Source organism: Neoarius graeffei, chromosome 11, assembly GCF_027579695.1.
Source record: "Neoarius graeffei isolate fNeoGra1 chromosome 11, fNeoGra1.pri, whole genome shotgun sequence".
Classification (NCBI taxonomy): Eukaryota; Metazoa; Chordata; class Actinopteri; order Siluriformes; family Ariidae; genus Neoarius; species Neoarius graeffei.
The window spans coordinates 54,336,191-54,361,642 of NC_083579.1; the positions used below are offsets into that span (position 1 = coordinate 54,336,191).

General features: G+C 40.9%; 1 protein-coding gene across 2 annotated transcripts in view; it reads left to right on the top strand.

Annotated features, from left to right (window-relative positions):
• itpk1b (inositol-tetrakisphosphate 1-kinase b) overlaps positions 1-25,452 on the top strand; it is a 72,478-nt gene that overhangs the window by 34,751 nt on the left and 12,275 nt on the right. For both annotated transcript variants that reach the window (XM_060934226.1, XM_060934227.1), the window contains exons 4-5: positions 5,412-5,537; positions 14,371-14,488. In XM_060934226.1, the coding sequence (XP_060790209.1) occupies positions 5,412-5,537; positions 14,371-14,488 (244 nt within the window). The remainder of the gene's footprint in view (positions 1-5,411; positions 5,538-14,370; positions 14,489-25,452) is intronic.

Consider the following 25,452-nt stretch of genomic DNA (forward strand, 5'->3'; position numbering starts at 1 on the left):
ACTTCAAAAACGCAGTTATGACTTTGTGGTTTATTAACAGTGGGGTTCAAAAGTCTGAGAGCACTAGTGAAAATGCTTCTATTTTATCTTTTTTTTTTTCCTTTAAATTTTTATTTATTTTTATTTTTGTAACTTTAATACAACAGTTTTCATTACAGATTATGCACTGCCCAGCCAAAAAATATTCGCGCGCACTATTTTGTTGGACTGCTTTTAAATTTAATTATAGCATGCATTCACCGTGGTGTATTGTTTCAACAACCTTTTGCAACGTCACAACATTTATTTTAGTCCAGAGTTGCGTAAATTTTTTGCTGAGATCCTGTGTTGATGACAGGAGAGTCAAACCACTGCGTAAAGTTTTCTCCAGCACATCCCAAAGACTTTCAATGGGGTTAAGGTCGGGACTCTGTGGTGGCCAGTTCATGTGTGAAAATGATTGCTCGTGCTTCCTGAAGTCCTAATTTTATGACCACGTCATCAGGGAAGGAAAAAAAATCCACTGATGTGATAATCTGGTCATTCAGGTCGTCAGCTGACTTCATTTTATTGCCCCATATCATTGCTGAGCCTCGACCTGACCAACTGAAGCAACCCCAGATCATAACCCTGCCTCCAGAGGCTTGTACAGTGGGCACTGTGCATGATGGGTGCATCGCTTCATGAGCTTCCCTTCTTACCCTGACACACCCAGTGCCCTGGAATAGGGTAAATCTGGACTCATCAGAACACATGAGCTTTTTTCCACTGCTTCAGAGTCCAATCTTCATGCTTCCTAAGAAATTGAAGCCTTTTCTCCTGATTAGCCTCAGTAACAAGTGGTTTTCTTATGGACGCACAACTGAAAGATTCAACTTCACGTGTTCAAATGATCTCTGATCACGGTCCGTCAAGATCCCCCCCTCCCCCCCAACCACATTTCTTCTTTGAAGTTGATGGTTCACCACTATCCTTCCAGGTTTTAATTATGTGCTCGACAGTTCTTAACCCAATTCCAGTCATTTCAGCAATCTCCTTAGTTGGTTTCTTTGCTTGATGCAGATCAGTAATTTGATCTTGCTGAAACACAGTACCATCTTTTCCACAACCACAGGATATGCCATCTGAATGTGGTGGTTTACAAAATGAGAAGCTACTCACTGCATCAGTTAGAGTTAAAAGAATTGCTGCCAGCTGAAACACATTGATCACTGCAGTAATTATCAAATCCAAGGCTCTTAAGTCTCATCTCATCTCATTATCTCTAGCCGCTTTATCCTTCTACAGGGTCGCAGGCAAGCTGGAGCCTATCCCAGCTGACTACGGGCGAAAGGCGGGGTACACCCTGGACAAGTCGCCAGGTCATCACAGGGCTGACACATAGACACAGACAACCATTCACACTCACATTCACACCTACGGTCAATTTAGAGTCACCAGTTAACCTAACCTGCATGTCTTTTGGACTGTGGGGGAAACCGGAGCACCCGGAGGGAAACCCACGCGGACACGGGGAGAACATGCAAACTCCGCACAGAAAGGCCCTCGCCGGCCACGGGGCTCGAACCCGGACCTTCTTGCTGTGAGGCGACAGCGCTAACCGCTACACCACTGTGCCGCCCTAGGCTCTTAAGTATTTATTTAAATCCAAATGGTGACTGTTTTGACTGGTTAGTGTGCAACTGACGACAACTTGAGTGAAAAGTAGAATCTTTTAAAATATTTACATGAATTTCAGAGTTTCTAAATATTTAAAACGTGCCCTTTTTGCTTTAACGTCTCTTCACTTGAGCTGGCGTGGACTCCCCAAGTTTGTGTAAAACATTTGTTTAGATGAGATCCATCAGTGTGGTCTGAACACATACTTTAGAAGAAATTAGACATGAGGAAAATCTGAATTTTTATTCCCCGCTGGCCGAAAGGCCCGAAGGGGGATTATGTCGTGGCGATGGCAGTCCGTCCGTCCCGGGAAGCTTCTGAAATCAACTCCTCTCACAGTTTTTGGAGGAATTTCACGAAACCTGACAGGATTTTTTTTTTTGTTATATATCGGTAATACGCATATTGTAATTTTGTTCAATTCGGTCGCATTTTACCAGAGTTATGGCATAGTTGCCAGCGGGGGATATTGTGCTCTCAGAGCACTCTTGTTGAACAAAGCAGTTAACATGGTCAATGTCACAAATGTGTTTACATTTAAATAGGGACCTTGAAATATTGCAGAATCTTGAATAGTAAATATTCAAGATATTGAACACTTACTTTCATTGCTTTAAATATTTCACCATTCTGAAGCCTTTTGCTTATTTCTGGTTTTAAATGGGGGGGAGGAATCTTATTTTCAGTGTGGTCTCAGACTTTGGGACCCCACTGGGGTGTTTTTGCTTGCTTGTGCTTAACCTAATCAGATTTTTCACTTTATGGCTTTTATAGAAACCCACAGGACGTCTGCACCTTTTCTCCTTTGCTGCTTGTGGCAGTTTTAATCAACTATTGAACTCCTTGTAGATATAATTTGATCACCCGGAGCACAAGCCGTTTTCAGTGTATCTGATTTGTGCAGTCGGGCGTGAACATCATGTGAAGCTGGGTTATATCTCTAGGGTCTATCCATCACTGATTATTCTTATTTGCTAATATCGGTTCATAAAAAATAAATGCAGGCTTAGTCTGTCAATATTTTATGAAGGGAAAGAGTAAATAGCAATGACGTCAGCACAGAAGGGGCTTTTTTTTTAATTTTATGTTTATAAAAACTTCAAGGTTTCTGTCTGTTATTTTAGACGTCAGCACATGCATCACCCCCTCGTGTGAAAACGGACCATGTTTTTAATGGAAATGTGTGATGAGAGCAATCTTTGGTGGATAGCTTTCAGTGCCATTTATGAAAAGTGTTTACAGTGGAAAATTGGTGTAGGGTTGTTGGTGTGTGCTTTCTTTCTTATTTTGATTTTCGTTTTAAGGACCTCAAGGCTGCAGCCTAACTGCATTCTGATCCTGGGCTTTCCAGAGTGATGTGAGTCATTTATTTAAGTTTTTAATTTTTTCCATGAATTTATCTCCCAAGCCTTGGTGGCCGCTGCTTCCTCCGCACCCTCCTTCTGAGAAAGCGAATGACTCATCAGATACCAAGCATTTGCTCTCCATCTGGTTATGGACCTGTACATAGGCATTTCATTTCCTCAAGTGTAGTAATGTTCCTGATGAATGTGGAGTGGTGTGGTGGTGTTTTTTTGGGAGGAGAAACCGTAATAACACAAAAGCAGACCTGCATCTCTTACTCTGATCATTTAGCTTCCATGTGCTATTGTGGAAAATTTGCACACAGACAATGCAGTAAGATGCACGCTGCTGCGTGCTAAGCAAAGGCTGATTACATCCTCTTAATGATTACTGGGGGTTGCAATAATGGTGTGTTTTTCATGATAACGACAATGAGGAAAGATTGAGAAACTCTGTGTGCAGACATGCAAAGGTCACAGATATTGCTGTTTTATGTTGCACGGCATGTCAGGTTGCCCGACGTAGCGTCTGTTTCATAATTAAATCATTAGTGGTGTCTCGATGAGCAAGCATGGCTTCAGGTTAACTGTCATTATTGCAGTCAGATTGAGAAAGCTTCAATGACAGAATATCCTAATGGCATGTACACACGGTCAGTTCAAATCCACTTAATTTTAAGATGGACAAGCCAAAGTATCACTTTTCTTGGGTGACTGTACATTTTTATCAAACTCTGTGAAATTGTAAACCTAATGTCAAAATGGAGATATCCATTTGATAAAGGGGTCCAAGGTGAATATTAAAAAATCTTTGTTTAAAATATTTTGTATTTTATGCAGAGTTTCGGAACGAAAAGTCAGCGTTATGGATGTGACGAAATTCCGTTATGGATGTGACGCGTCTGAAATAGACATGGCATATGTTTAGAAAATCAGCAATTTAACCACCATAACCCTTTGAAAAACTCTCTAAATATCAGCTAAAACTATCAAAGTTCTTAAATAATATTTAGGATGGCTATTGTTTTGCTGTTTTGTGGATTTTAGCATACATTTCTGTGGCTTGTGGCAATAATATAGAATTGTACATGATCAAAGTTATTCGTGTCATTAGCTAAAGTAGTGAAGGCGAAGGGAACAATTCTTGTGACAAATTGGTTCAACTTATTCACATCTGTAAAATACAGGCCTAGGTGATATCTCTGGGAGTGGTTTTGATGTATTACATGTTGCTTTATTTTTGTATGGTGAGGTTGACATTTACATGGAATTGCCCTTTACATTTACCGTACATCAGGAAAGAGCATGGATTACATTGTGTTCAGAGTGAATGTGTTGTGTACAATACCTTCCTTGCATGGAAACAACTGTCAAAGTAGTGTGTGTGTGTGTGTGTGTGTTTTTTCTCTCCACTCCACATACGGTTTGGATCTGGAGCTGGCCTAGATTTATGTGAGAAGGAGATTAGGAGAACATGGAGCAGAGTGAGCAACAGCCTGTCAGAACATCAGCATTAAAGTTGCGAGGCACAGGCGTTCACGTTTTGCACTGTAATGGCTCTTACAGTTATTGGACTGAGACGTTGTAGAGAAAGGGAATAATTTTGTTAATAATTTATTACCTTCCCCAGCGTACTTTCACATGAGCTCTCAGTGTGGTATTGTTTTTTCTAAAGTGTTCAAGAATTTATTGAACATGCTTGTTTGCTTGCAGTTATCAGCACGTGGCCTGTTTTAGGGCTTATTATTATTATTATTATTATTATTATTATTATATCTTGTTTCAAATGTGTTTAAATGTAAAATATAGTTGTTTAAAACATTTACTTTTTGTATAAGCAGTACATCGGGGATTCTTATCAAATATTTCTGTTGATATTGACTGTTTAACCTGAATGAGTCACACCCATCTGCTGTTTTCCCTTAGTACGACTGGGCCAATGAGTGACTAAACTTTACTACAGTAGGGTCCAGGGAATACAAGTGCAATATCACTATCGTACATATGTATTGTATCTTTAGCTGTGTGTGTGATCCTTTTTTTTTTTTTTTTTTTTTTTTTCAACACTGCCTGATTGACCCAGTGTGCATTTCAGTTTTATAGCCCTCTTTATCTCTGTTTCAGCTATCAAATGCCATCTGGACTATTATTATTCATGCATATGGCAGTCTGAATGCTAGCACCTCTAAAATTGTGAAACTAATATAGATTTGATTTATTTATTTACACGCATCAGACCAGAAACTGCAGCAAAAGCAGTGTAGCTGATCGAGTGCAATGTGAACTGTAAAATATCAGCCCCACTTGCAATGAAGTAAATGTTAAGAGATCGGGATACAATACACAACTGTTAGCAGAATGTGAAATCCAGATCTTTTTGCTGAAGATGTCCAGCATGAGTTAAGCTGCCATCTTCTTCTTTGCCGTCAGCTTGACCTGAGCCAGCCTCTGGAGGAGCAGGGCCCGTTGGACGTCATCATCCACAAGCTGACAGATCTGATCCTGGAGGCGGACCAGAATGACACCCAGTCTCTGTTACTGGTTCAGCGTGTGCAGGTGAGAACTGGCCACAACACTAACGCTATTATGCTGCTTCTTTTTTTTTTTTTTTTTGCGCCTGGCAGCTAATATCTTTTCCGTATTAAGTTTGTCTGTAAGAGGTAAAAGGAGAGAAGACTGTTTAGTCTAGCTGGTGTAGGGACTAATGTGCCTTGCCATTGTGCTAAATGTGTTTGAAAAGAATCAGACATGTTCCCCAAAGAACCAGTTACACCACGTGTTTCTTGTGTCGTCTTATAGAACGGATGTTTTAATTCTGAAATGGCATTTTGGTCGACACTAGCTGCGTAAGATATGAGTGTATTTTTCACCCTCCCCCGAGTTTCTCCCCAATTTCGTCACCTGCTAATTTCCACCCACCAGCCAGCTCTCCTTTATCACACAGCAGACACCAACCAGAGAGGGTGAAGGCTAAAGGCTGATTGCGTTGTGTCTTTGCATCAGTGAGATCATGGGTAATCGGGGGAAGCAAAGACGCAGAGCCATGCTAGCCTGCAGTCCTCCTACAAACTAACTGTGCGTTTTGCGTCTCTTCGTTGCAATGCATCAGGGCAAACGATTGATTGGTTGGCTGGGAGCCGTGTCTCTTTGCTTAGAAGGAAATGGTAAGCAGCAACTTTTTTTTTTTTTTTGAAACTAGTGCTCCTGCTGCATCACAAAGCAGCATAACACCCTCTGAGGAAAGCGCTATCTGCCCTCTTCCACATACTTGATGCCCATGATTGACAGGGGAGAGAGTAATGCCATCCCTCCCACCTAAAGGGCACAGTGAATACTGTGGTGTTCCTAGGCTCCTGGTCAAAGATGGCTGTGGCAACGTTGGAATTCAAACTCGTTCATGATTTCTCAACAATATGACACATGCTTGAATGCTTTCTGTTGCACCACTTGGGAGCTGTGCATGTTTTTTTTTATACTCTGTGTCTACATTTATTCACTTCCACATTATATACAGCAGTAACAAGTTTAACTTGTATAGCACCTTTCACCAATCCAAGGACGCTTTGCAGAGTAATGGCACTACAGAAAGACAAACAAATCAACCAGATGAAGACATCACAGATGAGAGAGACAGAAAAGGAACACAACAAAGTCACAGTTAACATGGGCATAAAGATAGCAGACTAGATATTCTGATTTGAACTCGTTTCAAAGCAAAGAACCTGTATAGTTATAATGCTTATTCCACAAACATGGGGAATGCCATGCGTATACGAGTTAATGTTGTTTAAACTAATAAAAATGCTGTGTGGATGATGTGGCAGTAACACACGCACAGTATACGGTATGGATTTGGATAGAAAGCTGCTTATGCTGCACAGATGTGTCGCTTATGTCTTGCCTCCAGTGTGAGTTTTATGTAACACTTAAGATCCATCTATCATACATCACACAACTGAATGGCGCTACATTTATGAACATATAAGGAAGTCGATGCTTGCCCTGCTTCGCTGAGGCCTATCTCAAAGTATAAATCTCTGCCTGTGAGAGGGTACAGAAAGAGAAGGAGACTGTGTGGCACTGATCCTAACTGTTAGTGAACAACTACAGTTTGAATTAGGAAGAGGAAAGTTGGCTCTTATCAAAGTCGTAATTAATTTTTTTTTTTTTATTCAGACCGCGTTTTATAAAACGGTCCTTTCTTTTTAAAAAAAAAAAGACAGTAAATTAGAACGCAACAAACCACATGTGCATAAGGCTGTATAATGATTCTTAATACGATAGTGGCACAAGAGAACTCCATGTACTGTATAGTCCTACACTATAAGCGAACCATAGTAGGCGAAGTAATTTGAGGGCTTTCTAAACAGTTTTATTTAGAAGATTTTGACATTTCGGCGTTTTTCGTAAATTTTTATTGCAAGCTACTTGCGAAAGAACATTTAATTACTTTTCATGGATGTGAGTGAAAAGTAATACAAGAGTAAGTACAACCCCGATTCCAAAAAAGTTGGGACAAAGTACAAATTGTAAATAAAAACGGAATGCAATAATTTACAAATCTCAAAAACTGATATTGTATTCACAATAGAACATAGACAACATATCAAATGTCGAAAGTGAGACATTTTGAAATGTCAGGCTAAATATTGGCTCATTTGAAATTTCATGACAGCAACACATCTCAAAAAAGTTGGGACAGGGGCAATAAGAGGCTGGAAAAGTTAAAGGTACAAAAAAGGAACAGCTGGAGGACCAAATTGCAACTCATTAGGTCAATTGGCAATAGGTCATTAACATGACTGGGTATAAAAAGAGCATCTTGGAGTGGCAGCGGCTCTCAGAAGTAAAGATGGGAAGAGGATCACCAATCCCCCTAATTCTGCGCCGACAAATAGTGGAGCAATATCAGAAAGGAGTTCAACAGTGTAAAATTGCAAAGAGTTTGAACATCATATCATCTACAGTGCATAATATCATCAAAAGATTCAGAGAACCTGGAAGAATCTCTGTGCGTAAGGGTCAAGGCTGGAAAACCATACTGGGTGCCCGTGATCTTCGGGACCTTAGACGGCACTGCATCACATACAGGCATGCTTCTGTATTGGAAATCACAAAATGGGCTCAGGAATATTTCCAGAGAACATTATCTGTAAACACAATTCACAGTGCCATCCGCCATTGCCAGCTAAAACTCTATAGTTCAAAGAAGAAGCCCTATCTAAACATGATCCAGAAGCGCAGACGTCTTCTCTGGGCCAAGGCTCATTTAAAATGGACTGTGGCAAAGTGGAAAACTGTTCTGTGGTCAGATGAATCAAAATTTGAAGTTCTTTATGGAAATCAGGGACGCCGTGTCATTCGGACTAAAGAGGAGAAGGACGACCCAAGTTGTTATCAGCGCTCAGTTCAGAAGCCTGCATCTCTGATGGTATGGGGTTGCATTAGTGCATGTGGCATGGGCAGCTTACACATCTGGAAAGACACCATCAATGCTGAAAGGTATATCCAGGTTCTAGAGCAACATATGCTCCCATCCAGGCGACGTCTCTTTCAGGGAAGACCTTGCATTTTCCAACATGACAATGCCAAACCACATACTGCATCAATTACAGCATCATGGCTGCGTAGAAGAAGGGTCCGGGTACTGAACTGGCCAGCCTGCAGTCCAGATCTTTCACCCATAGAAAACATTTGGCGCATCATAAAACGGAAGATATGACAAAAAAGACCCAAGACAGTTGAGCAACTAGAATCCTACACTGGACAAGAATGGGTTAACATTCCTATCCCTAAACTTGAGCAACTTGTCTCCTCAGTCCCCAGACGTTTACAGACTGTTGTAAAGAGAAAAGGGGATGTCTCACAGTGGTAAACATGGCCTTGTCCCAACTTTTTTGATTTGTGCTGTTGTCATGAAATTTAAAATCACCTCATTTTTCTCTTTAAATGATGCATTTTCTCAGTTTAAACATTTGATGTGTCATCTATGTTCTATTCTGAATAAAAAATGGAATTTTGAAACTTCCACATCATTTGCATTCCATTTTTATTTACAATTTGTACTTTGTCCCAACTTTTTTGGAATCGGGGTTGTGATAATCAAGAATTCATGGCTGTGTCCCAAACCGCATAATGCACAATAATCCCTAAATAGTAGTGTTGTAGTACTTGAGATTGGTCTTGGTCTCAAAACCACTTTTAGAAGGTCTCGGGCTCATCCCAGAATCAACCACATTTTTACTCAGTCTTGTCTCAGCCTCAGACGTAGAGGACTCAGGATTTTATTTCAAGACTACAACTGCAGGGATTTCACTAAATTGCCTATGCATTATCTGACTTATTTGTTTATATCATTTACTGTGATTTGAGGCAGGAAATTTTTACAACCAATAACGTGTCTCCATTGCAAATTTAAAAATTTTTCTTCCTGTTAACAGCCGTCACCTCTCCCCACCCCCTTCACACACATTGGTCTTAATCACTCAAAGTCTTGGTCTTGTCTCGGTCTCGATTCACTGTGGTCTCAGTCATGACTTGGTCTAGGTTTCGGTGGTCTTGACTACAACACTACTAAATAGTACTGATGCAGTGATATCTTGTTTAGTATGTGGTGTAAGTATTCATGACTCACAGCTGCACGTATTACAGAAGTGTTATGAGAATAAAAATGTTATTGTGTGCATCAGTCCAACCGATAGTCACTGAGTACTAAGTAAAAGAGTAAAACCTTATTTTCAAAAAGGGCCCGTCTTTAGCTACTGTCAGCTGGGTAGCTGTCACCGTGACTACTTGTGCATCACACTCCTGCTGGAAAGTGTGCGTTTGCTCTCCAAAAGTGTAAAAACTACGCAACTGCCAGAATGAATTGGGCACCAAATGTTGGCTACATAGTCCTGGTTGAAGGGAAAAGGGTTGCTCCGGTGTAATCTCGGAGCGCGCTGCATGCACCAGACCACGGGCTCTGTGCATCTCCCAAGACTGTTTCACTCAGCTATTCTGCTAAACCTAAATGCACTTTCTTCTCCAGACTGTCTAAAAGGTTTGGCAGCTAAATCCCAGTTCAGATGATCAATGATGATCAATGACAAATCGATCCCACTTGCCCAATGTAACTGAGAATTTAAATGCAAAAATACAGAGCAATGTTACATCCTCTATGAGTATAAATCTCCTGAGTAATGTTCGTTAGCTTCCCACCAAATTACTGTTCTAGAGAATTGAGTATTTTGTGGCTGCTGACTTGTCCTTTTTAACCTTAAAAATCTTGCACACTGTTGCTTTATGTAGGTGCATTTACAAAATGTATTTGGGACATTTTAATAACTTGTAAACATGTTGTATTTTATGATGATTTAAAAAATGATAATGGCTGTGTCCAAAATCATGCACTCGTTCACTACTCCCTACTCACTATATAGGGAATCGCTACATAGAGGACTATATAGGGAATCGCTATACAGAGGGCTATATAGGGAATCGCTATACAGAGGGCCATATAGGGAACGGCTATACAGAGGGCCATATAGGGAACGGCTATACAGAGGGCCATATGGGGAACGGCTATACAGAGGGCCATATGGGGAACGGCTATACAGAGGGCCATATAGGGAACGGCTATACAGAGGGCCATATAGGGAACGGCTATACAGAGGGCCATATAGGGAACGGCTATACAGAGGGCCATATAGGGAACGGCTATACAGAGGGCCATATAGGGAACGGCTATACAGAGGGCCATATAGGGAACGGCTATACAGAGGGCCATATAGGGAACGGCTATACAGAGGGCCATATAGGGAACGGCTATACAGAGGGCCATATAGGGAACGGCTATACAGAGGGCCATATAGGGAACGGCTATACAGAGGGCCATATAGGGAACGGCTATACAGAGGGCCATATAGGGAACGGCTATACAGAGGGCCATATAGGGAACGGCTATACAGAGGGCCATATAGGGAACGGCTATACAGAGGGCCATATAGGGAACGGCTATACAGAGGGCCATATAGGGAACGGCTATACAGAGGGCCATATAGGGAACGGCTATACAGAGGGCCATATAGGGAACGGCTATACAGAGGGCCATATAGGGAACGGCTATACAGAGGGCCATATAGGGAACGGCTATACAGAGGGCCATATAGGGAACGGCTATACAGAGGGCCATATAGGGAACGGCTATACAGAGGGCCATATAGGGAACGGCTATACAGAGGGCCATATAGGGAACGGCTATACAGAGGGCCATATAGGGAACGGCTATACAGAGGGCCATATAGGGAACGGCTATACAGAGGGCCATATAGGGAACGGCTATACAGAGGGCCATATAGGGAACGGCTATACAGAGGGCCATATAGGGAACGGCTATACAGAGGGCCATATAGGGAACGGCTATACAGAGGGCCAAATAGTGAGCTCATTGGTAAAATGGGAAAAGGAAAAAAAAAACATTGTCGCACAATTAAAACGTGCCAGATCAGTCGGCTGGTGGGTTTTCAAAATAATAAATACATGCGTGTGTTTTTGTGATAAATACTTAGCATATTGCCCACATTTAATGAATACAAGGTACTTTGTGTCTGCTGCATCTTTCAGTTCTCTTAAATCAAGGCTAAATATTTTCTTCTTTGCCGCTGCCTTTTATTAAATCAAATTTGAGGTTTTTGATTCATTTCCCGCTCTGCACTGTAACTTTTATTCTTGTATTTTATGTCTTATTCTATTTTAGCTTTTTTTTAAATTTTATATATATTCTCTTACTATTTTTAATTGTACTTGGATGTCTGTTTATAATGTGTGTTCTTCCTCCATCCATTCATCCCAACACACTTTATTCTTTGGGTTTTCTATTCATTCATTCATTCCTTTCAGCGCAACCGCAACACATGATGGTGTGTGTATGTACAGTATGTGTATAGTGAGTGATTTCAGACACAAGGAATGATGCTGTACCTATGATACTGTAAAGTGGTATGATATTAAACATAGTTTTTCTTCCTCTTTCTGGATGATGACTTCTCTGTGTGTGTGTGTGTGTGTGTGTGTGAGAGAGAGAGAGAGAATAGAGAAGTGATACAGTAGAGGAAGGGCAGTCTTTCATAAAGGAGCACAAATCCTAATTCATATTATTTCGAACTGGTAATATAATGTCTGTCAAATGTCATTTTTGACTTTCACAAAAAAAAGTCAGTCATTTTTCAGTCATGTCAGCATACAGTGGTGCTTGAAAGTTTGTGAACCCTTTAGAATTTTCTATATTTCTGCATAAATATGACTTAAAACATCATCAGATTTTCACACAAGTCCTAAAAGTAGATAAAGAGAACCCAGTTAAACAAATGAGACGAAAATATTATACTTGGTCATTTATTTATTGAGGAAAATGATCCAATGTTACATATCTGTGAGTGGCAAAAGTATGTGAACCTCTAGGATTAGCAGTTAATTTGAAGGTGAAATTAGAGTCAGGTGTTTTCAATCAATGGGATGACAATCAGGTGTGAGTGGGCACCCTGTTTTATTTAAAGAACAGGGATCTATCAAAGTCTGATCTTCACAACACATGTTTGTGGAAGTGTATCATGGCACGAACAAAGGAGATTTCTGAGGACCTCAGAAAAAGCGTTGTTGATGCTCATCAGGCTGGAAAAGGTTACAAAATCATCTCTAAAGAGTTTGGACTCCACCAATCCACAGTCAGACAGACTGTGTACAAATGGAGGAAATTCAAGACCATTGTTACCCTCCCCAGGAGTGGTCGACCAACAAAGATCACTCCAAGAGCAAGGCATGTAATAGTCGTCGCGGTCACAAAGGACCTCAGGGTAACTTCTAAGCAACTGAAGGCCTCTCTCACATTGGCTAATGTTAATGTTCATGAGTCCACCATCAGGAGAACACTGAACAACAATGGTGTGCATTGCAGGGTTGCAAGGAGAAAGCCACTGCTCTCCAAAGAGAACATTGTTGCTCATCTGCAGTTTGCTAAAGATCACTTGTTCAAGCCAGAAGGCTATTGGAAAAATGTTTTGTGGACGGATGAGACTAAAATAGAAATTTTGGGTTTAAATGAGAAGCATCATGTTTGGAGAAAGGAAAACACTGCATTCCAGCATAAGAACCTTATCCTATCTGTGAAACATGGTGGTGGTGGTATCATGGTTTGGGCCAGTTTTGCTGCATCTGGGCCAGGACGGCTGCCGTCATTGATGGAACAATGAATTCTGAATTATACCAGTGAATTCTAAAGGAAAATGTCAGGACATCTGTCCATGAACTGAATCTCAAGAGAAGATGGGTCATGCAGCAAAGACAACGACCCTAAGCACACAAGTCGTTCTACCAAAGAATGGTTAAAGAAGAATAAAGTGAATGTTTTGGAATGGCCAAGTCAAAGTCCTGACCTTAATCCAATCGAAATATTGTGGAAGGACCTGAAGTGAGCAGTTCATGTGAGGAAACTCACCAACATCCCAGAGTTGAAGCTGTTCTGTACGGAGGAACGGGCTAAAATTCCTCCAAGCCGGTGTGCAGGACTGATCAACAGTTACCGGAAACGTTTAGTTGCAGTTATTGCTGCACAAGGGGGTCACACCAGATACTGAAAGCAAAGGTTCACATACTTTTGCCACTCACAGATGTGTAATATGGGATCATTTTCCTCAATAAATAAATGACCAAGTATAATATTTTTGTCTCATTTGTTTAACTGGGTTCTCTTTATCTACTTTTAGGACTCGTGTGAAAATCTGATATTTTAAGTCATATTTATGCAGAAATGTAGAAAATTCTAAAGGGTTCACAAACTTTCAAGCACCACTGTAATTGCCTTTATATAACACTTGCTTTAGATCTGTCTTGTGCATTCCTGTTCATCTACTGATGCTCCTGTTGACAGTAGACATGTCCGAACAGTAATGGGTGTGCGTTTGGGAGATGGTGAAAAGATATACGATTTCTTAAAACACAAAGCGGCAAAGTGAAGTTATAGAGGCATCATAATCGGCACAGTTTCTCCCTTTGCCTGCTTTTACTTGTTTTTCTCAAAGCAGCAGTATGAAGGTGGAGTGTATTTGTGAGCATTAGGAGTCGAAGAGACTTAAAGGAATGTTATGTACAAAAGAGAAGCTCATGTGGATCTGACTGCTTTGTGCTCAGTGCGAGTGATGTAACTGAGCCCAGGGAGCATGTGTGCATGCGGTGCAGGAACTTTTTTTTATTTTATTTTTTTCTTTAACTGTACGATGCTGATGGCATTGTCTCCCTGCTGTGTATTTGTGCTCTCATATAATTTATAGGCAGATAATACCAAAATAAATGAGAGAGCAGCCCAGAATTGTTGAGTGTTTCAGGAATGTAACCTTTTCCCCTGGATTTGCAGGACTACATAGATGCTCACCCTGAGACCATAGTGCTGGATCCACTCCCAGCCATCAGGACACTGCTTGACCGCTGCAAGTCTTACCAGCTGGTCCACCGAATAGAGGCCTGCATGCAAGGTATAGCCAATGCTTGTCCTTTTGTTTTAGTTTTTTCCTTTAATTTTCATTTTAGTTGCAGTGGCTCTGAAAGACGTGTCCATGACTTTGTAACCAAAACCTTTTGAAAAGAGCTCTAAACATATCAGACTAATTCATCATCCCTTTACTTAAACGTAGACTGCCTTTCAGATTTTTCAAGCATGGGTCATAAAAAGAATTTTCCCTGACACCCAATTACTTTTGTTTAGTGGACCTGAAAGCTACTGAATTCGAATCACAGACTTCCAATTTTATGAGGTTCTTTTTCTAATAGAACAATTAATGAATTTGGGGCCACGTGGCTCTAAAGTCTCCGCTATTTTTTCCTGCTTCACCATGACCCAATTCAAGATACTTTGTTATGCATCACGTGATGGGCTTTCCCTGTTCACACAAGGCATTGTGGGATCCAGGAAAGAAAAATGGAGGACGTGAGTGTGCGAATGAAACGTGAAAGACCGACTACAGTAACGGAAAGCGAGAAGAGGAGACATTATGTTGCAAAGGAAAGGAAACATAGGACCAAACTAATAAATATCAGCAGTCAGCGAGCACCTCGGTGTGATCAGTTGTTCGTTTAGCGACAAAATGATGTACAGTAACTGTCCGTGCACGGTCAAAGGTAAACCTGTGCATGCGCACACGGACTTCCTCTGTCTGCTTGACTGCATGAAGTGAGTGATTTCATGCACATTATTTGCTTGGGAATCCCATCCATTATCCATAGCCGCTTATCCTGTCTTACAGGGTCGCGGGCAAGCTGGAGCCTATCCCAGCTGACTATGGGCGAAAGGCGGGGTACACCCTGGACAAGTCGCCAGATCATCACAGGGCTGACACATAGACACAGACAACCATTCACACTCACATTCACACCTACGGTCAATTTAGAGCCACCAGTTAACCTAACCTGCATGTCTTTGGACTGTGGGGGGAAACCAGAGCACCTGGAGGAAACCCACGCAGACACATACCCCTTTTCCACCAAATCAGTTCCAGGGCTGGTTCGGAGCCGGTGCTGGTTCACAACTCGTTCAACTTGCGAGCCAGCTGAGAACCAGTTTGCTTTTCCATAGCTCGCGGGGCTAAGCGGAGCCATGTCATTACGTCAGTTACGTCGCTGCATACGTCAGTTACGTCGCTGTATACGGAAGTTATGGCGCTACGTTTGCATAAACCTTGGCGCGAATATCAAAGCAAAAACAACACGGAAGAAGCAACAGCGGCAACAACAACAACAATAATAATAAATTACTTCGCGTTTGTACAGCTGTGGCTTCTCGTCGCTTAAAAATGGTGATCTTTTGCGGTCTTGTTATTGTTGTTGGTCTTAACAACACCACCACCCCCCCGCTGATGTAAGCGGTTCTTTCCTCTGGCCCAGCAGAGAGTTGGTGCTAGCCTGGAACCGGTTTTTCTGGCCCCAGAGCCAGTTCTTTGTCAGTGGAAACAGAAAACCCGGTTCCAAACTAAGCACTGGCCCCGAACCAGCCCTGGAACTGCTTTGGTGGAAAAGGGGCAACAAGGAGAACATGCAAACTCCATACAGAAAGGCCCTCGCATTTTAGAGCAGTATTTATTTCATGTTCAGATTTTGCAATGACCCCCCCAAATAGCCCCTGCTCACGCTCAGACTGCTTTTGCGTGCCTGCAAATCTGCTCAGATTTCTGAGCAAGATCAGATTTTGGGTGTGTTCGCTTTGCTTATGGGTGGGTTACTGGTAAACAGGGATCATCCACCCCATCATCCAGGGCTTTATTACCAGTGTATATGTACTTCACTTGTTTTCTTGTTGGATTTTTGGAGTTAATCCATATCAGTGTCATAATTTTTATTTATTTATTTGCTTGCTTGCAACATTTTAGTAGCCCCATGGCGGTAGTGACAATTTCCTTGGTCAACCTTATACCTTGCATTCTGTTGGTTGATGAATTTTGATAGGGTTGTTTCACCAAAATCCAAGAGAGCGTGCAGAAATTTGTGAGCAGAAGATTCGCGAGCGCACAAAAGCAGCCTGAGCGTGAGCAGGGGGCATTGCAAAATCTGAACATGAAATGCATAAATACTGCTCTCAAATTGAAAGACCATGCTTTTGATTAAAGATGTGGAGTTGTATTCCTAGTGTTGGGCGTGAACAAAAACACACGGCATGCTGAATTCACAGCACACTTTTTGCGTTGTGATTTGAGGGTCAAATCCATTTTCTCAGCGCAATCAAACCATGCTACAGTTCGCTTGGAAACACAGACACCACCCAGTTAATTTGGTCCATGAGCAAGTGTGTGTGTGTGCGCTCAAGAAGAAATATGAGGTGGAGGAAACGTACCAATGTTCAATTTAAGCTGTCTGAACACTGCAGATGTGAAAGCACCTGTCGAGTCTATACGGCGGTGGAGTGAAGCTGTTCTTGGTGACTTGTGTTAGCTGAACCCACTCAACACTTGCTGGTTTTTCTTTTCGTCACCCATTCATGTGTGTTTTGTCCACGTTGTGGTTTTCAACACAAATATTTCCCAGAAAGAGGAATCCTGAACTGGCAGAGACCTGTGCACACATTGTGTGTGTGTGTGTGTGTGTGTGTGTGTGTGTGTGTGAGAGAGAGGGAGAGAGCATCCTGTGAGTCCTTTACTTTGCAGTTACACATGGCAGATGGTTATGTAACGAAATCATCTGTAAGCTTCCAGTCTGTTTCTGTTCCTCTCCCACATATCATTGTCATGCATACATTTTTTCTAGTAGTTATGTTGCATGTTTAAGATTAAAAATTGTTTGAACTACATGCTGTGCTGAGATTTAACATCACAGGGAAAATGTGTTACCTTGGGTCCTGTATTCCTGACTGCTAAGTGTTACAAATTCGACATACGAGTCCCATCATTCTTTGCAAATGAATATGCTACTCTCGGGTAAGCCTCACAAAACCAACGTGCAGCTGAGAGTCATTAAATAAAATACTCTTTGAACGCACGGTAAAGGGAAACGGCACCGTGTGCTATTATTGTCAATACCGCTTTTTTCTTGAAGTTCAATAATCGTAGAAGATCGTAGCTGTCACTCAGTCAGAGCTTTACTTTGCAAGTGCGTGCTATATGGGGCAAGTAGGAGTGTTTTAAAAGTGAGGAGGTCTATTTGACTTCACTTATTTTAGACCATGTACAGGTCCAAGCTATCATAACGAATGCATGCACATGGGTGCTGTTTGTATTCTTGCACGTGATCTGTGTTGCTCCAAGTTTTGTGGTGCGATACTTTCTCTGTAAAGAGCTTTTTAAGTGAGTCTGACCAGGCTTTCCTCCATATGACGACGACTCCTCAGTGCACTGTGCTCTCCCTAAACATTGTCCACTTCTGTCTTATGTTCGGTCTCTAGAGACTCGACAAGACGAGCATAACTTGTACTTTTGAAATAATTTCCCCTGGTTGTGTTTGTGAGCCCTGTGCTGGCCTCCTGTTTCTGCTGATGGCAAAGAGGCTTGCACTTTAAAAGGCCATACTTCTCCTTTCACTGTCAAGCACGTTCTCACAGCTCACACAGGCAGAGAGAGAGAGAGAGAGAGAATAGTAATTTATGGATATCTGATCCTTTCTGACTGTTGATTTTGCTGATGTTTTAAGGCACGTTTTTCTGTTAAGGATCTAAATGGACGCTTGCTCAGAGTGGGCCGTGAATATTTTTGATCTATAGGCAGAACCAGTAGGTTCTGTTTTCTAGTTTTCTTCCTGCTCTTATCAGCTGTGTAAGTTATGTGGAGATGAGGGACGTCTATAACTTCAAAATAAGGCTTTGTAAACTTTGCTGCTGTTTTCTACAACCCCAATTTCAAAAAAAAATTGGGGTGCTGTGTAAAATGTAAATAAAAACAGAATGCAGTGATTTGCAAATCCTTTCTAACCTTTATTTAATTGAATACAAAACAAAGACAATATTTTAATGTTCAAAGTGAAATTTTTACTTTTTTTTTTTTTGGTAAGTGTACTCATTGTGAATTTTGATGCCTGTAACACATTCCAAAAAGTTGGGACGGGCCAAAAGGCAAACAGGAAAGTTGTGGAATGCTCACACTCCACAGGTAAGCAAGTTAATTGGTAAAAGGTGATGGTATCATGATTTGGGTATGAAAGGGTTCTCTCCCAAAGGCTCAGTCGATCACAAGCACTGATGGGTTGAGATTTACCACTTTGTGTAAAACGTTTCTCAACGTGAATTTAGGCATTTCACCATCTACAATCCATAATGTTTTTAAAAGATTCAGAGAATCTGGAGAAATCTCTGCATGTAAGGGGCAAGGCTGAAAGCCACCACTGAATACCCTTGACACTTGATCCCTCAAATGGCACCACATTTATATTAAAAAAAAAAAAACCTGACTGTATAAAGGGTATTACTACATGGGCTTGGGAGCACTTCGCAAAAGTGTTTTTGGTAAACGCAGTTTGTCGTTGCATCTACAAATGCAAAGTGAAATTCATATATCAGCATCCCAGAAATTCTCCCAGTTCCCTGGACCTGAGCTCATCTGAGATGGACTGATGTAAAGTGGAAAAGTGTGCTGTAGCCTGATGAGTCAACTTTTCAAATTTGGTTTTGGAAATCATGGATGACATGTCCTCTGAGCTAAAGAGGAAAAGAACTATCCAGATGTGTTGCCAGCATCTGTGATGGTATTGGGGTGTTTCAGTGCCCATGGCATGGGTAACTTGCACATCTGTGAAGGCATCATTAATGCTGAAAAGTACATACAGGTTTTGGAGCAACATATGCTGCCATCCAGACGACACCTTTTTTAGGGACTTCCCAGCTTTCCAGCAATACGATGCCAAACCACATTCTGCACTTGTTTAACAATGTGGCTTTGTAGTAATAGAGAGTGGGTGCTAAACTGGCCTGCCTGCCTTCAATTTGAAAATGTGTGGGGCATTATGATGCATAAAATATGACAACACAGACCCTGGACTGTTGAGCAAATGAAGTCCCATATTAAGCAAGAATGGAAAAGGATTTCCCTTTCAAAACTTCAGCAATTAGTGTCCTCAGTTCTCACACACTTACTGAGTGTTGTTAAAAGAAAAGGTGATGCAACACAGTGGTAAACATGCCCCTGTCACAACTTTTTTGAAATGTGTTGCAGGCATCAAATTTGGAATGAGTCTTAAAAAAAAAGTTTATCAGTTTGAATATTAAATATCTTGTCTTTGTATTGTATGTAATTTGAACATAGGTCAAAAAGGATTTACAAACTATTGCACTCTGTTTTTATTAACATTTTACACAGCGTCCCAACTTTTTTGGAACTGGGGTTTAACAGAATGCATATTCCAGGTGTTTTCACTTGCATGGTAAATTCTTTATGTAAAATATAATTTACAGCCAGATTTCCCAACGATTCTGTATTACCCAGTATGTCCTCTCTTTGGGTAAAAATTGTCTCGTCCTACATGGGACTTGCCCTGTTCCGTCAAACAATACCAGCCATTAATGCAGAACACAGGACGAAGGTTTTGTAATCGCTGAAGGTTTTGTAGAGGGTACGGTCAGCTTTGGCAACAACGTTCAAGTATTTGCACATGTAAAATACTCTTGTTGTAATTTGCACACGTGCTCGTATGTTGGGTAAAACAGAGGCTATAACAATACTGACTGTGGTTCAGCTTAACACCTCTCTCTGTCAGGACTCTCACTGTAAAGCAACTGTGTATGCAAAGAATGGAAGCAGAACGATGTTCTTGGACTAAAGACTAGCAAAAGGTATACATCACGCTCTTTTGAGCTGTTTTGGAAAGGATGACTTTGGGAATGTTACAGCTTATGCTCCAGGTAATGCAAATGTTTAATTTTGGGAAACGGCACTCTGTTTATTATACAATCGTATCTTGAAGATCAACTGTCCAGTCCACATAGCTCATGACGCATGCCTGCGATCAGTTGTCAGTGTATGTTGAGTCAATGGTTTTAAATATGTACAACCATTTTTTCGTTTCTGCATCAGAACAAGAAGGCTTGCGAGGAAAAAATTTTTTTAATTAATTAAGGGGGGGACTTTTAAGATTGAGTGGCAAGAAATCCTGTCTTCATGTGCTGGCTGTCTCTTCGTCCAGCTGTTGATTGTCTCCTACAAATTTGGCCGGCCTGCAATACTGCATACTCGAGCTCGTTATGGGAGACCTGCCCTGTTGCACTGAGTGAGTTTTTTTTTTTTTTTTTTTTTTTGAAAATGAAGGGAAAACCTGCACTGCTAAAATTGACGTTTTCTAAAATGTGGGATTTGTTTGACTGCCTTGTAAGAAAATTGGAGGAGCTTATGAAATTCATGAGGAAGGCAAAGTTCAGAATGAAAATGTTGTAGAGGAAACGGGAGATTTTGTTTTTTGGATACCAAACCAGGCAGACAAATTGCTCCCAGCACCAAGGTTCTACCTGAAACAGGACTTTTTGCAGTTTTATCACTTTATTGCATATATTAACACATGGTTTGATTTCCCCCAGGTAACGTGGTGATAAAACTGAAACCCATTGGCCTGTGTGATGAGCTCTGCTGCCCTGATCTAGAGCCAAATAGCGATTGCTCAGAAACTGTCAATATGGACTACCTTATGAAGAATTCTGTGCTAATAGGGAAGAAATTGTGAAAGCCAGGATAACTTTAAATCCACCGGTGACAAATGGATGGCCATTAAAAAAAAATATGGAAGGAAAACTTGGCGAATGTGTTTCAGATCGTGGCATTTCTTCTCTGTAGCCAGAGTTTCATTACAATATTGCGCAAAGTGTGTGTGTGAGATTTAATAAATCAACAAAATACAATTGTAAATGGTTTGTGTTTTCATTGAGTGATTTATGCGATTTAAATCTGGGTTTCTCTTATGATATTCTTTTGGATCTCCAAGACCTGATATTTGGCATGGGATTGTGGTTGCATCCACAACAATACCCAAGGTCATTGTCGGCTGTCCATCGCTAGCAATGATGACTGCTTCATTAGGATGCGCAGATGGGCCGCGAAGCCCGCAGCAGAGCGACAGTCATCTGCAGCGGTGGCACGAACTGTCTGGCTGAGCTGCCATGGAATGTCTGGCTTCATGAACCCTCATATACTCCCTTTGACGCTTGTCTTCAGTTGTGGGCTCTGAGTTTTTAACTATGCTTCACCATGTTGCTCTATCCAAGACATCCCTTTCCCATGTCTGATCAGTAACTCCTGGCGTTCTTCACGTTCCTCTTCAAGATGTCTTTGTACCTCAGTTTCTGTCCTCCTTGTCTCCGTGTCAGGCATGCACCAGATGTGTCCAGCCCAACAAAGTTGGGAGGCTGTGATCAGGGTTTCCACGCTTACTGTATTGGCTCACCTGAGGACTCCTACATCAGGGACCTTGTCCTGTCATCTTATTTTGAGGATTTGATGCAGGTTTCACAGTTGTAGCCTGGTCAGTTTCTTGAAATGTTTACGGTAGAGTGTTATGCATTCGGTGGCATAAAGCAGAGATGGTAAGACTGCGGCATTGTATACTTTCAACTTGGTGGTTCTGTTGAGTCATGGCAAGACCATAGTTGCTTTTGTAATGCACCGAAGGCTTTGGTGGTAGCTTGAAGACCCAAGGTAGTGTTCAACAAATGCAAATTTGATTGTGGTGTTTTTTTCTATTTAAATTTTGCAAAATATTGCTTTGTTGAATTGTTGGAAAAACCATTTTATGCGAGTGTATGAACTTTTTTTTTGGTGATATGAGGTTTTTGTTGGGTTTTTTTTTTTTAGGTTTGCAGTTTCAAATTGTGCATGAAGCAGGTTAATGGAAACCCGTCTAGAGTGACAGCGAATGCTCAAACACAGCTCTCCCCATGCAGGGGGACAAGATGTTAGTGTCAGTCAGGAATAGCGAAAAATATCCATGGAAGAAGTAGACTTGGTGAGTAAGGTTTCCACATTGCAATATGTGCTTTCTTAGTTAAATACATAGTCGGGTGTATAAATATTTGGACGCTGACAAAATTATTGTTCTTTTAGCGGTCTACCCCAGTGTATAGGAGTTAGAAATTAAATACTGAGTAGGCAGATTTTATCATGCAGACATTTTAGTTTTAACTTGAGGGTATTTACATCCTAAGCTGATGGACAGAATAGGAATTGCAGCACTTCTTAAATATGTAATCCCCATGTTTTTAAGAGGCCAAAAGTAATCGGACAATCGGCTGCTCAGGTAGGTAGGTAGAAGGTAGGCGCATCTGTGTCATGGTCAACAATAAAGAGACATTTTTACCAGTGTAAACACCAATGTGTAACCTATTGGTATACGCCAGAATCTGAAAGACCAGATTAAAGTTTGCCAAAAACATGGTATAAAATCCTGTACAGTTCTGAAACGATATCCTATGGACAGAGAGCCAAAGATTCATGATGTTCACTAATCACTGTTCCTGCTGTTATTCCTGTTATCTGTATAAAACCTGAAGTCCTGATCTGAAAGCATTTTCCAAATTACGTATTACTGTTTCACATCGCCAGGTTTATATTGTACAATTTTGGTCTGGTTTTGCTGTTGCATATAAAAGTTGCAGGTTGCAAAAGAATTCTTTGGTTGTGAGTTTTCAGTCAGTCTTAGAATGTATAATGTGATGTGCTAACAATCTGCCGATTTAGTGCTTCTGGCAGTGTTGTGGGATTTTTTTTTTTTAAATTTAAATCCGAGTATAACTATTGCTATGACACTCATCTAACAGCCACCAGTTATGTCAGACTCCTGGGACAGCTACAAATAGAATTAGAAATTCAAATGCAAATTAAGCACGTTAATTAATATAACACAACCAGCCTACATGTCTGACCCCTTGTATGGTGCATTGTAAAGATGCCCACATGCTAATGGGCAGAAATGTCTTTTTATTTCCTGAACTTCGTGGTGAAGAATGGACATTTGCATGTTATACAGCTCTCTTTTACCCAGCCACAAACAACCTCCTTTTTTTTTTTTGCCTTTTAAAAAGATTTTATCCAGGCATAACACTGACTGATGACGTAAGAATAATGTAATTTTCTTTAATTGCAGGTTTATCTTTAGAGCATCTTGATTGTATTATCTGACATGGTTCTCACACAGTCTGTTACAGAACTCAGTCGTGATTTTATTGGGATCATCCTGTACAGTGTGACAAGTAATAATTGTAAAAAAATATATTGCTGTAATCAAACTGTGTAAGACAAGTTTAAGAGGACTATTACAGCATTGCATGCTAACGCATCATTCAAGGAATCTGAATTTCACTTGGACCTCATGGAAAGCAGAACATTAGTATGCCTTGTCTAAAACTTGAGTATATCACGAGTTATACAAATTTAAGCAGAAAGACTCTTACAGCACTTGCTGAAATCTTCCTGAGCCCTCATTTTAAACAAAAAAGGAGCGACAGACTCCAAATTTGGTCATAGTATGCTGGATATCTTGACCTAGGATGAAACCGAATGGATTTGATTTATATAAATACTGCCTTCTATATACTGGAAGGCAATGAGATTCTGGCAGCAGCTGCTGAGTTTCTCCTGTCTGTTTAATGTTACACACATGGGACAATTTAGAATTCAGGTTTTTTTTATATGTTTAATATCTTTGTTAGACAGTTAAAGTTAATGTGGAACAAGTCACAGGAAGTCATAAACATTCGTCTTTCTTTAAATTGATCTTAAATCATATGCATTTCTAACGTACGTCTTGTGAAAGTCTAATATATTATGACCGCTGAATCGGAATACACTTTCCAGTAAACTCCTGTTTCTAAGTAATGTTATCATACAGGAAGCTTTCAGCAGGCCTGAAGATTTAGGCCCAATACCAGCTGAAATGAGATTTGACCCTTGGTGCATCTGGCCTTATTTTCATGCCATAGAAATCCGTGAGATTGCAATCTGGTCTGTTAAGAGAGTGTCATGATTCAGTTATTCAACATTTTACAATCGAGCTCTAACTTGTAATTGTCCATTTACTATCTAGTGCATTTCTGTGAATTCTGCATGCTCAAGAAACTAGCAGTGTGTTAGCCGGTCAAGGAATGGAAAGTGTGGGAGTATTTAATCCATTGGGAAGTGAAATACACAATGTTGATTTCAAACACAAAGTTTATAGGTCTACTCCATCCCATTAGTCAGCCTCTGGGCCTTCCATTCCGGTGTTTAAGCAGAATCAGGGCAGAACTCCAGACATCAGCTCGCCTTCTCAAACGTCCGGTAAACATTCCGCAGATGTCATGTAAACGTCTCAGCCGGCTCTCGCGGGGCTGTGCGAGTGTTTAGACGGAGCTGGAAATTGATATTAAACCCTCCCAATTTTAGTCCCAGTCCTGACATGGCACAGAACTTGTAAAACTTCACATCAGTTTTCCAGATCCTGCTTTGTCAAATTTGCAAACCTTGTACTAGGGCTATATATGACTATTTTTGGCCATTTATTCAAATACTTGCATGAATCCATGTTGCTTACTAATATCAACGTTTTTGGAAAGTGGGATATTAAATAATTTAAATTGAATTGTATAAATCAGAGTAATTAACAAAAAGTCACATATGCAGGACATGCTGCTTCTGTGAGAAACCTAAAAAAAAAAAGTGAATCAGTAGTGCATGATCACACTGCAAAACCTCTGCCTTGTCACTCTTTATCAGAATAGGATGTTATCTGTGCCCATTTTGGCTGGCGAGCATGAGAAGTCTTACGCAAGCTTCCTCAGGAGTAGCAGAACAAAAGCTCGGGTCCTGTTGGTGGATACATGTTTGTGTTCTGATAAGAAAGCCATAGTGATTTTTCACTTTGAGGTCGACAGAATTTCTTGGGGGACAATTATATAGTCCTTCAGCATCGCAGCAGCTGGCTCAGGCAAACAGGACGTGAAGTTCTAGCTCATGTTCACTTGTCTAATGCCAGATTAAGCACTGGCCTTTGCCGTCTTTTTAGCCACAGA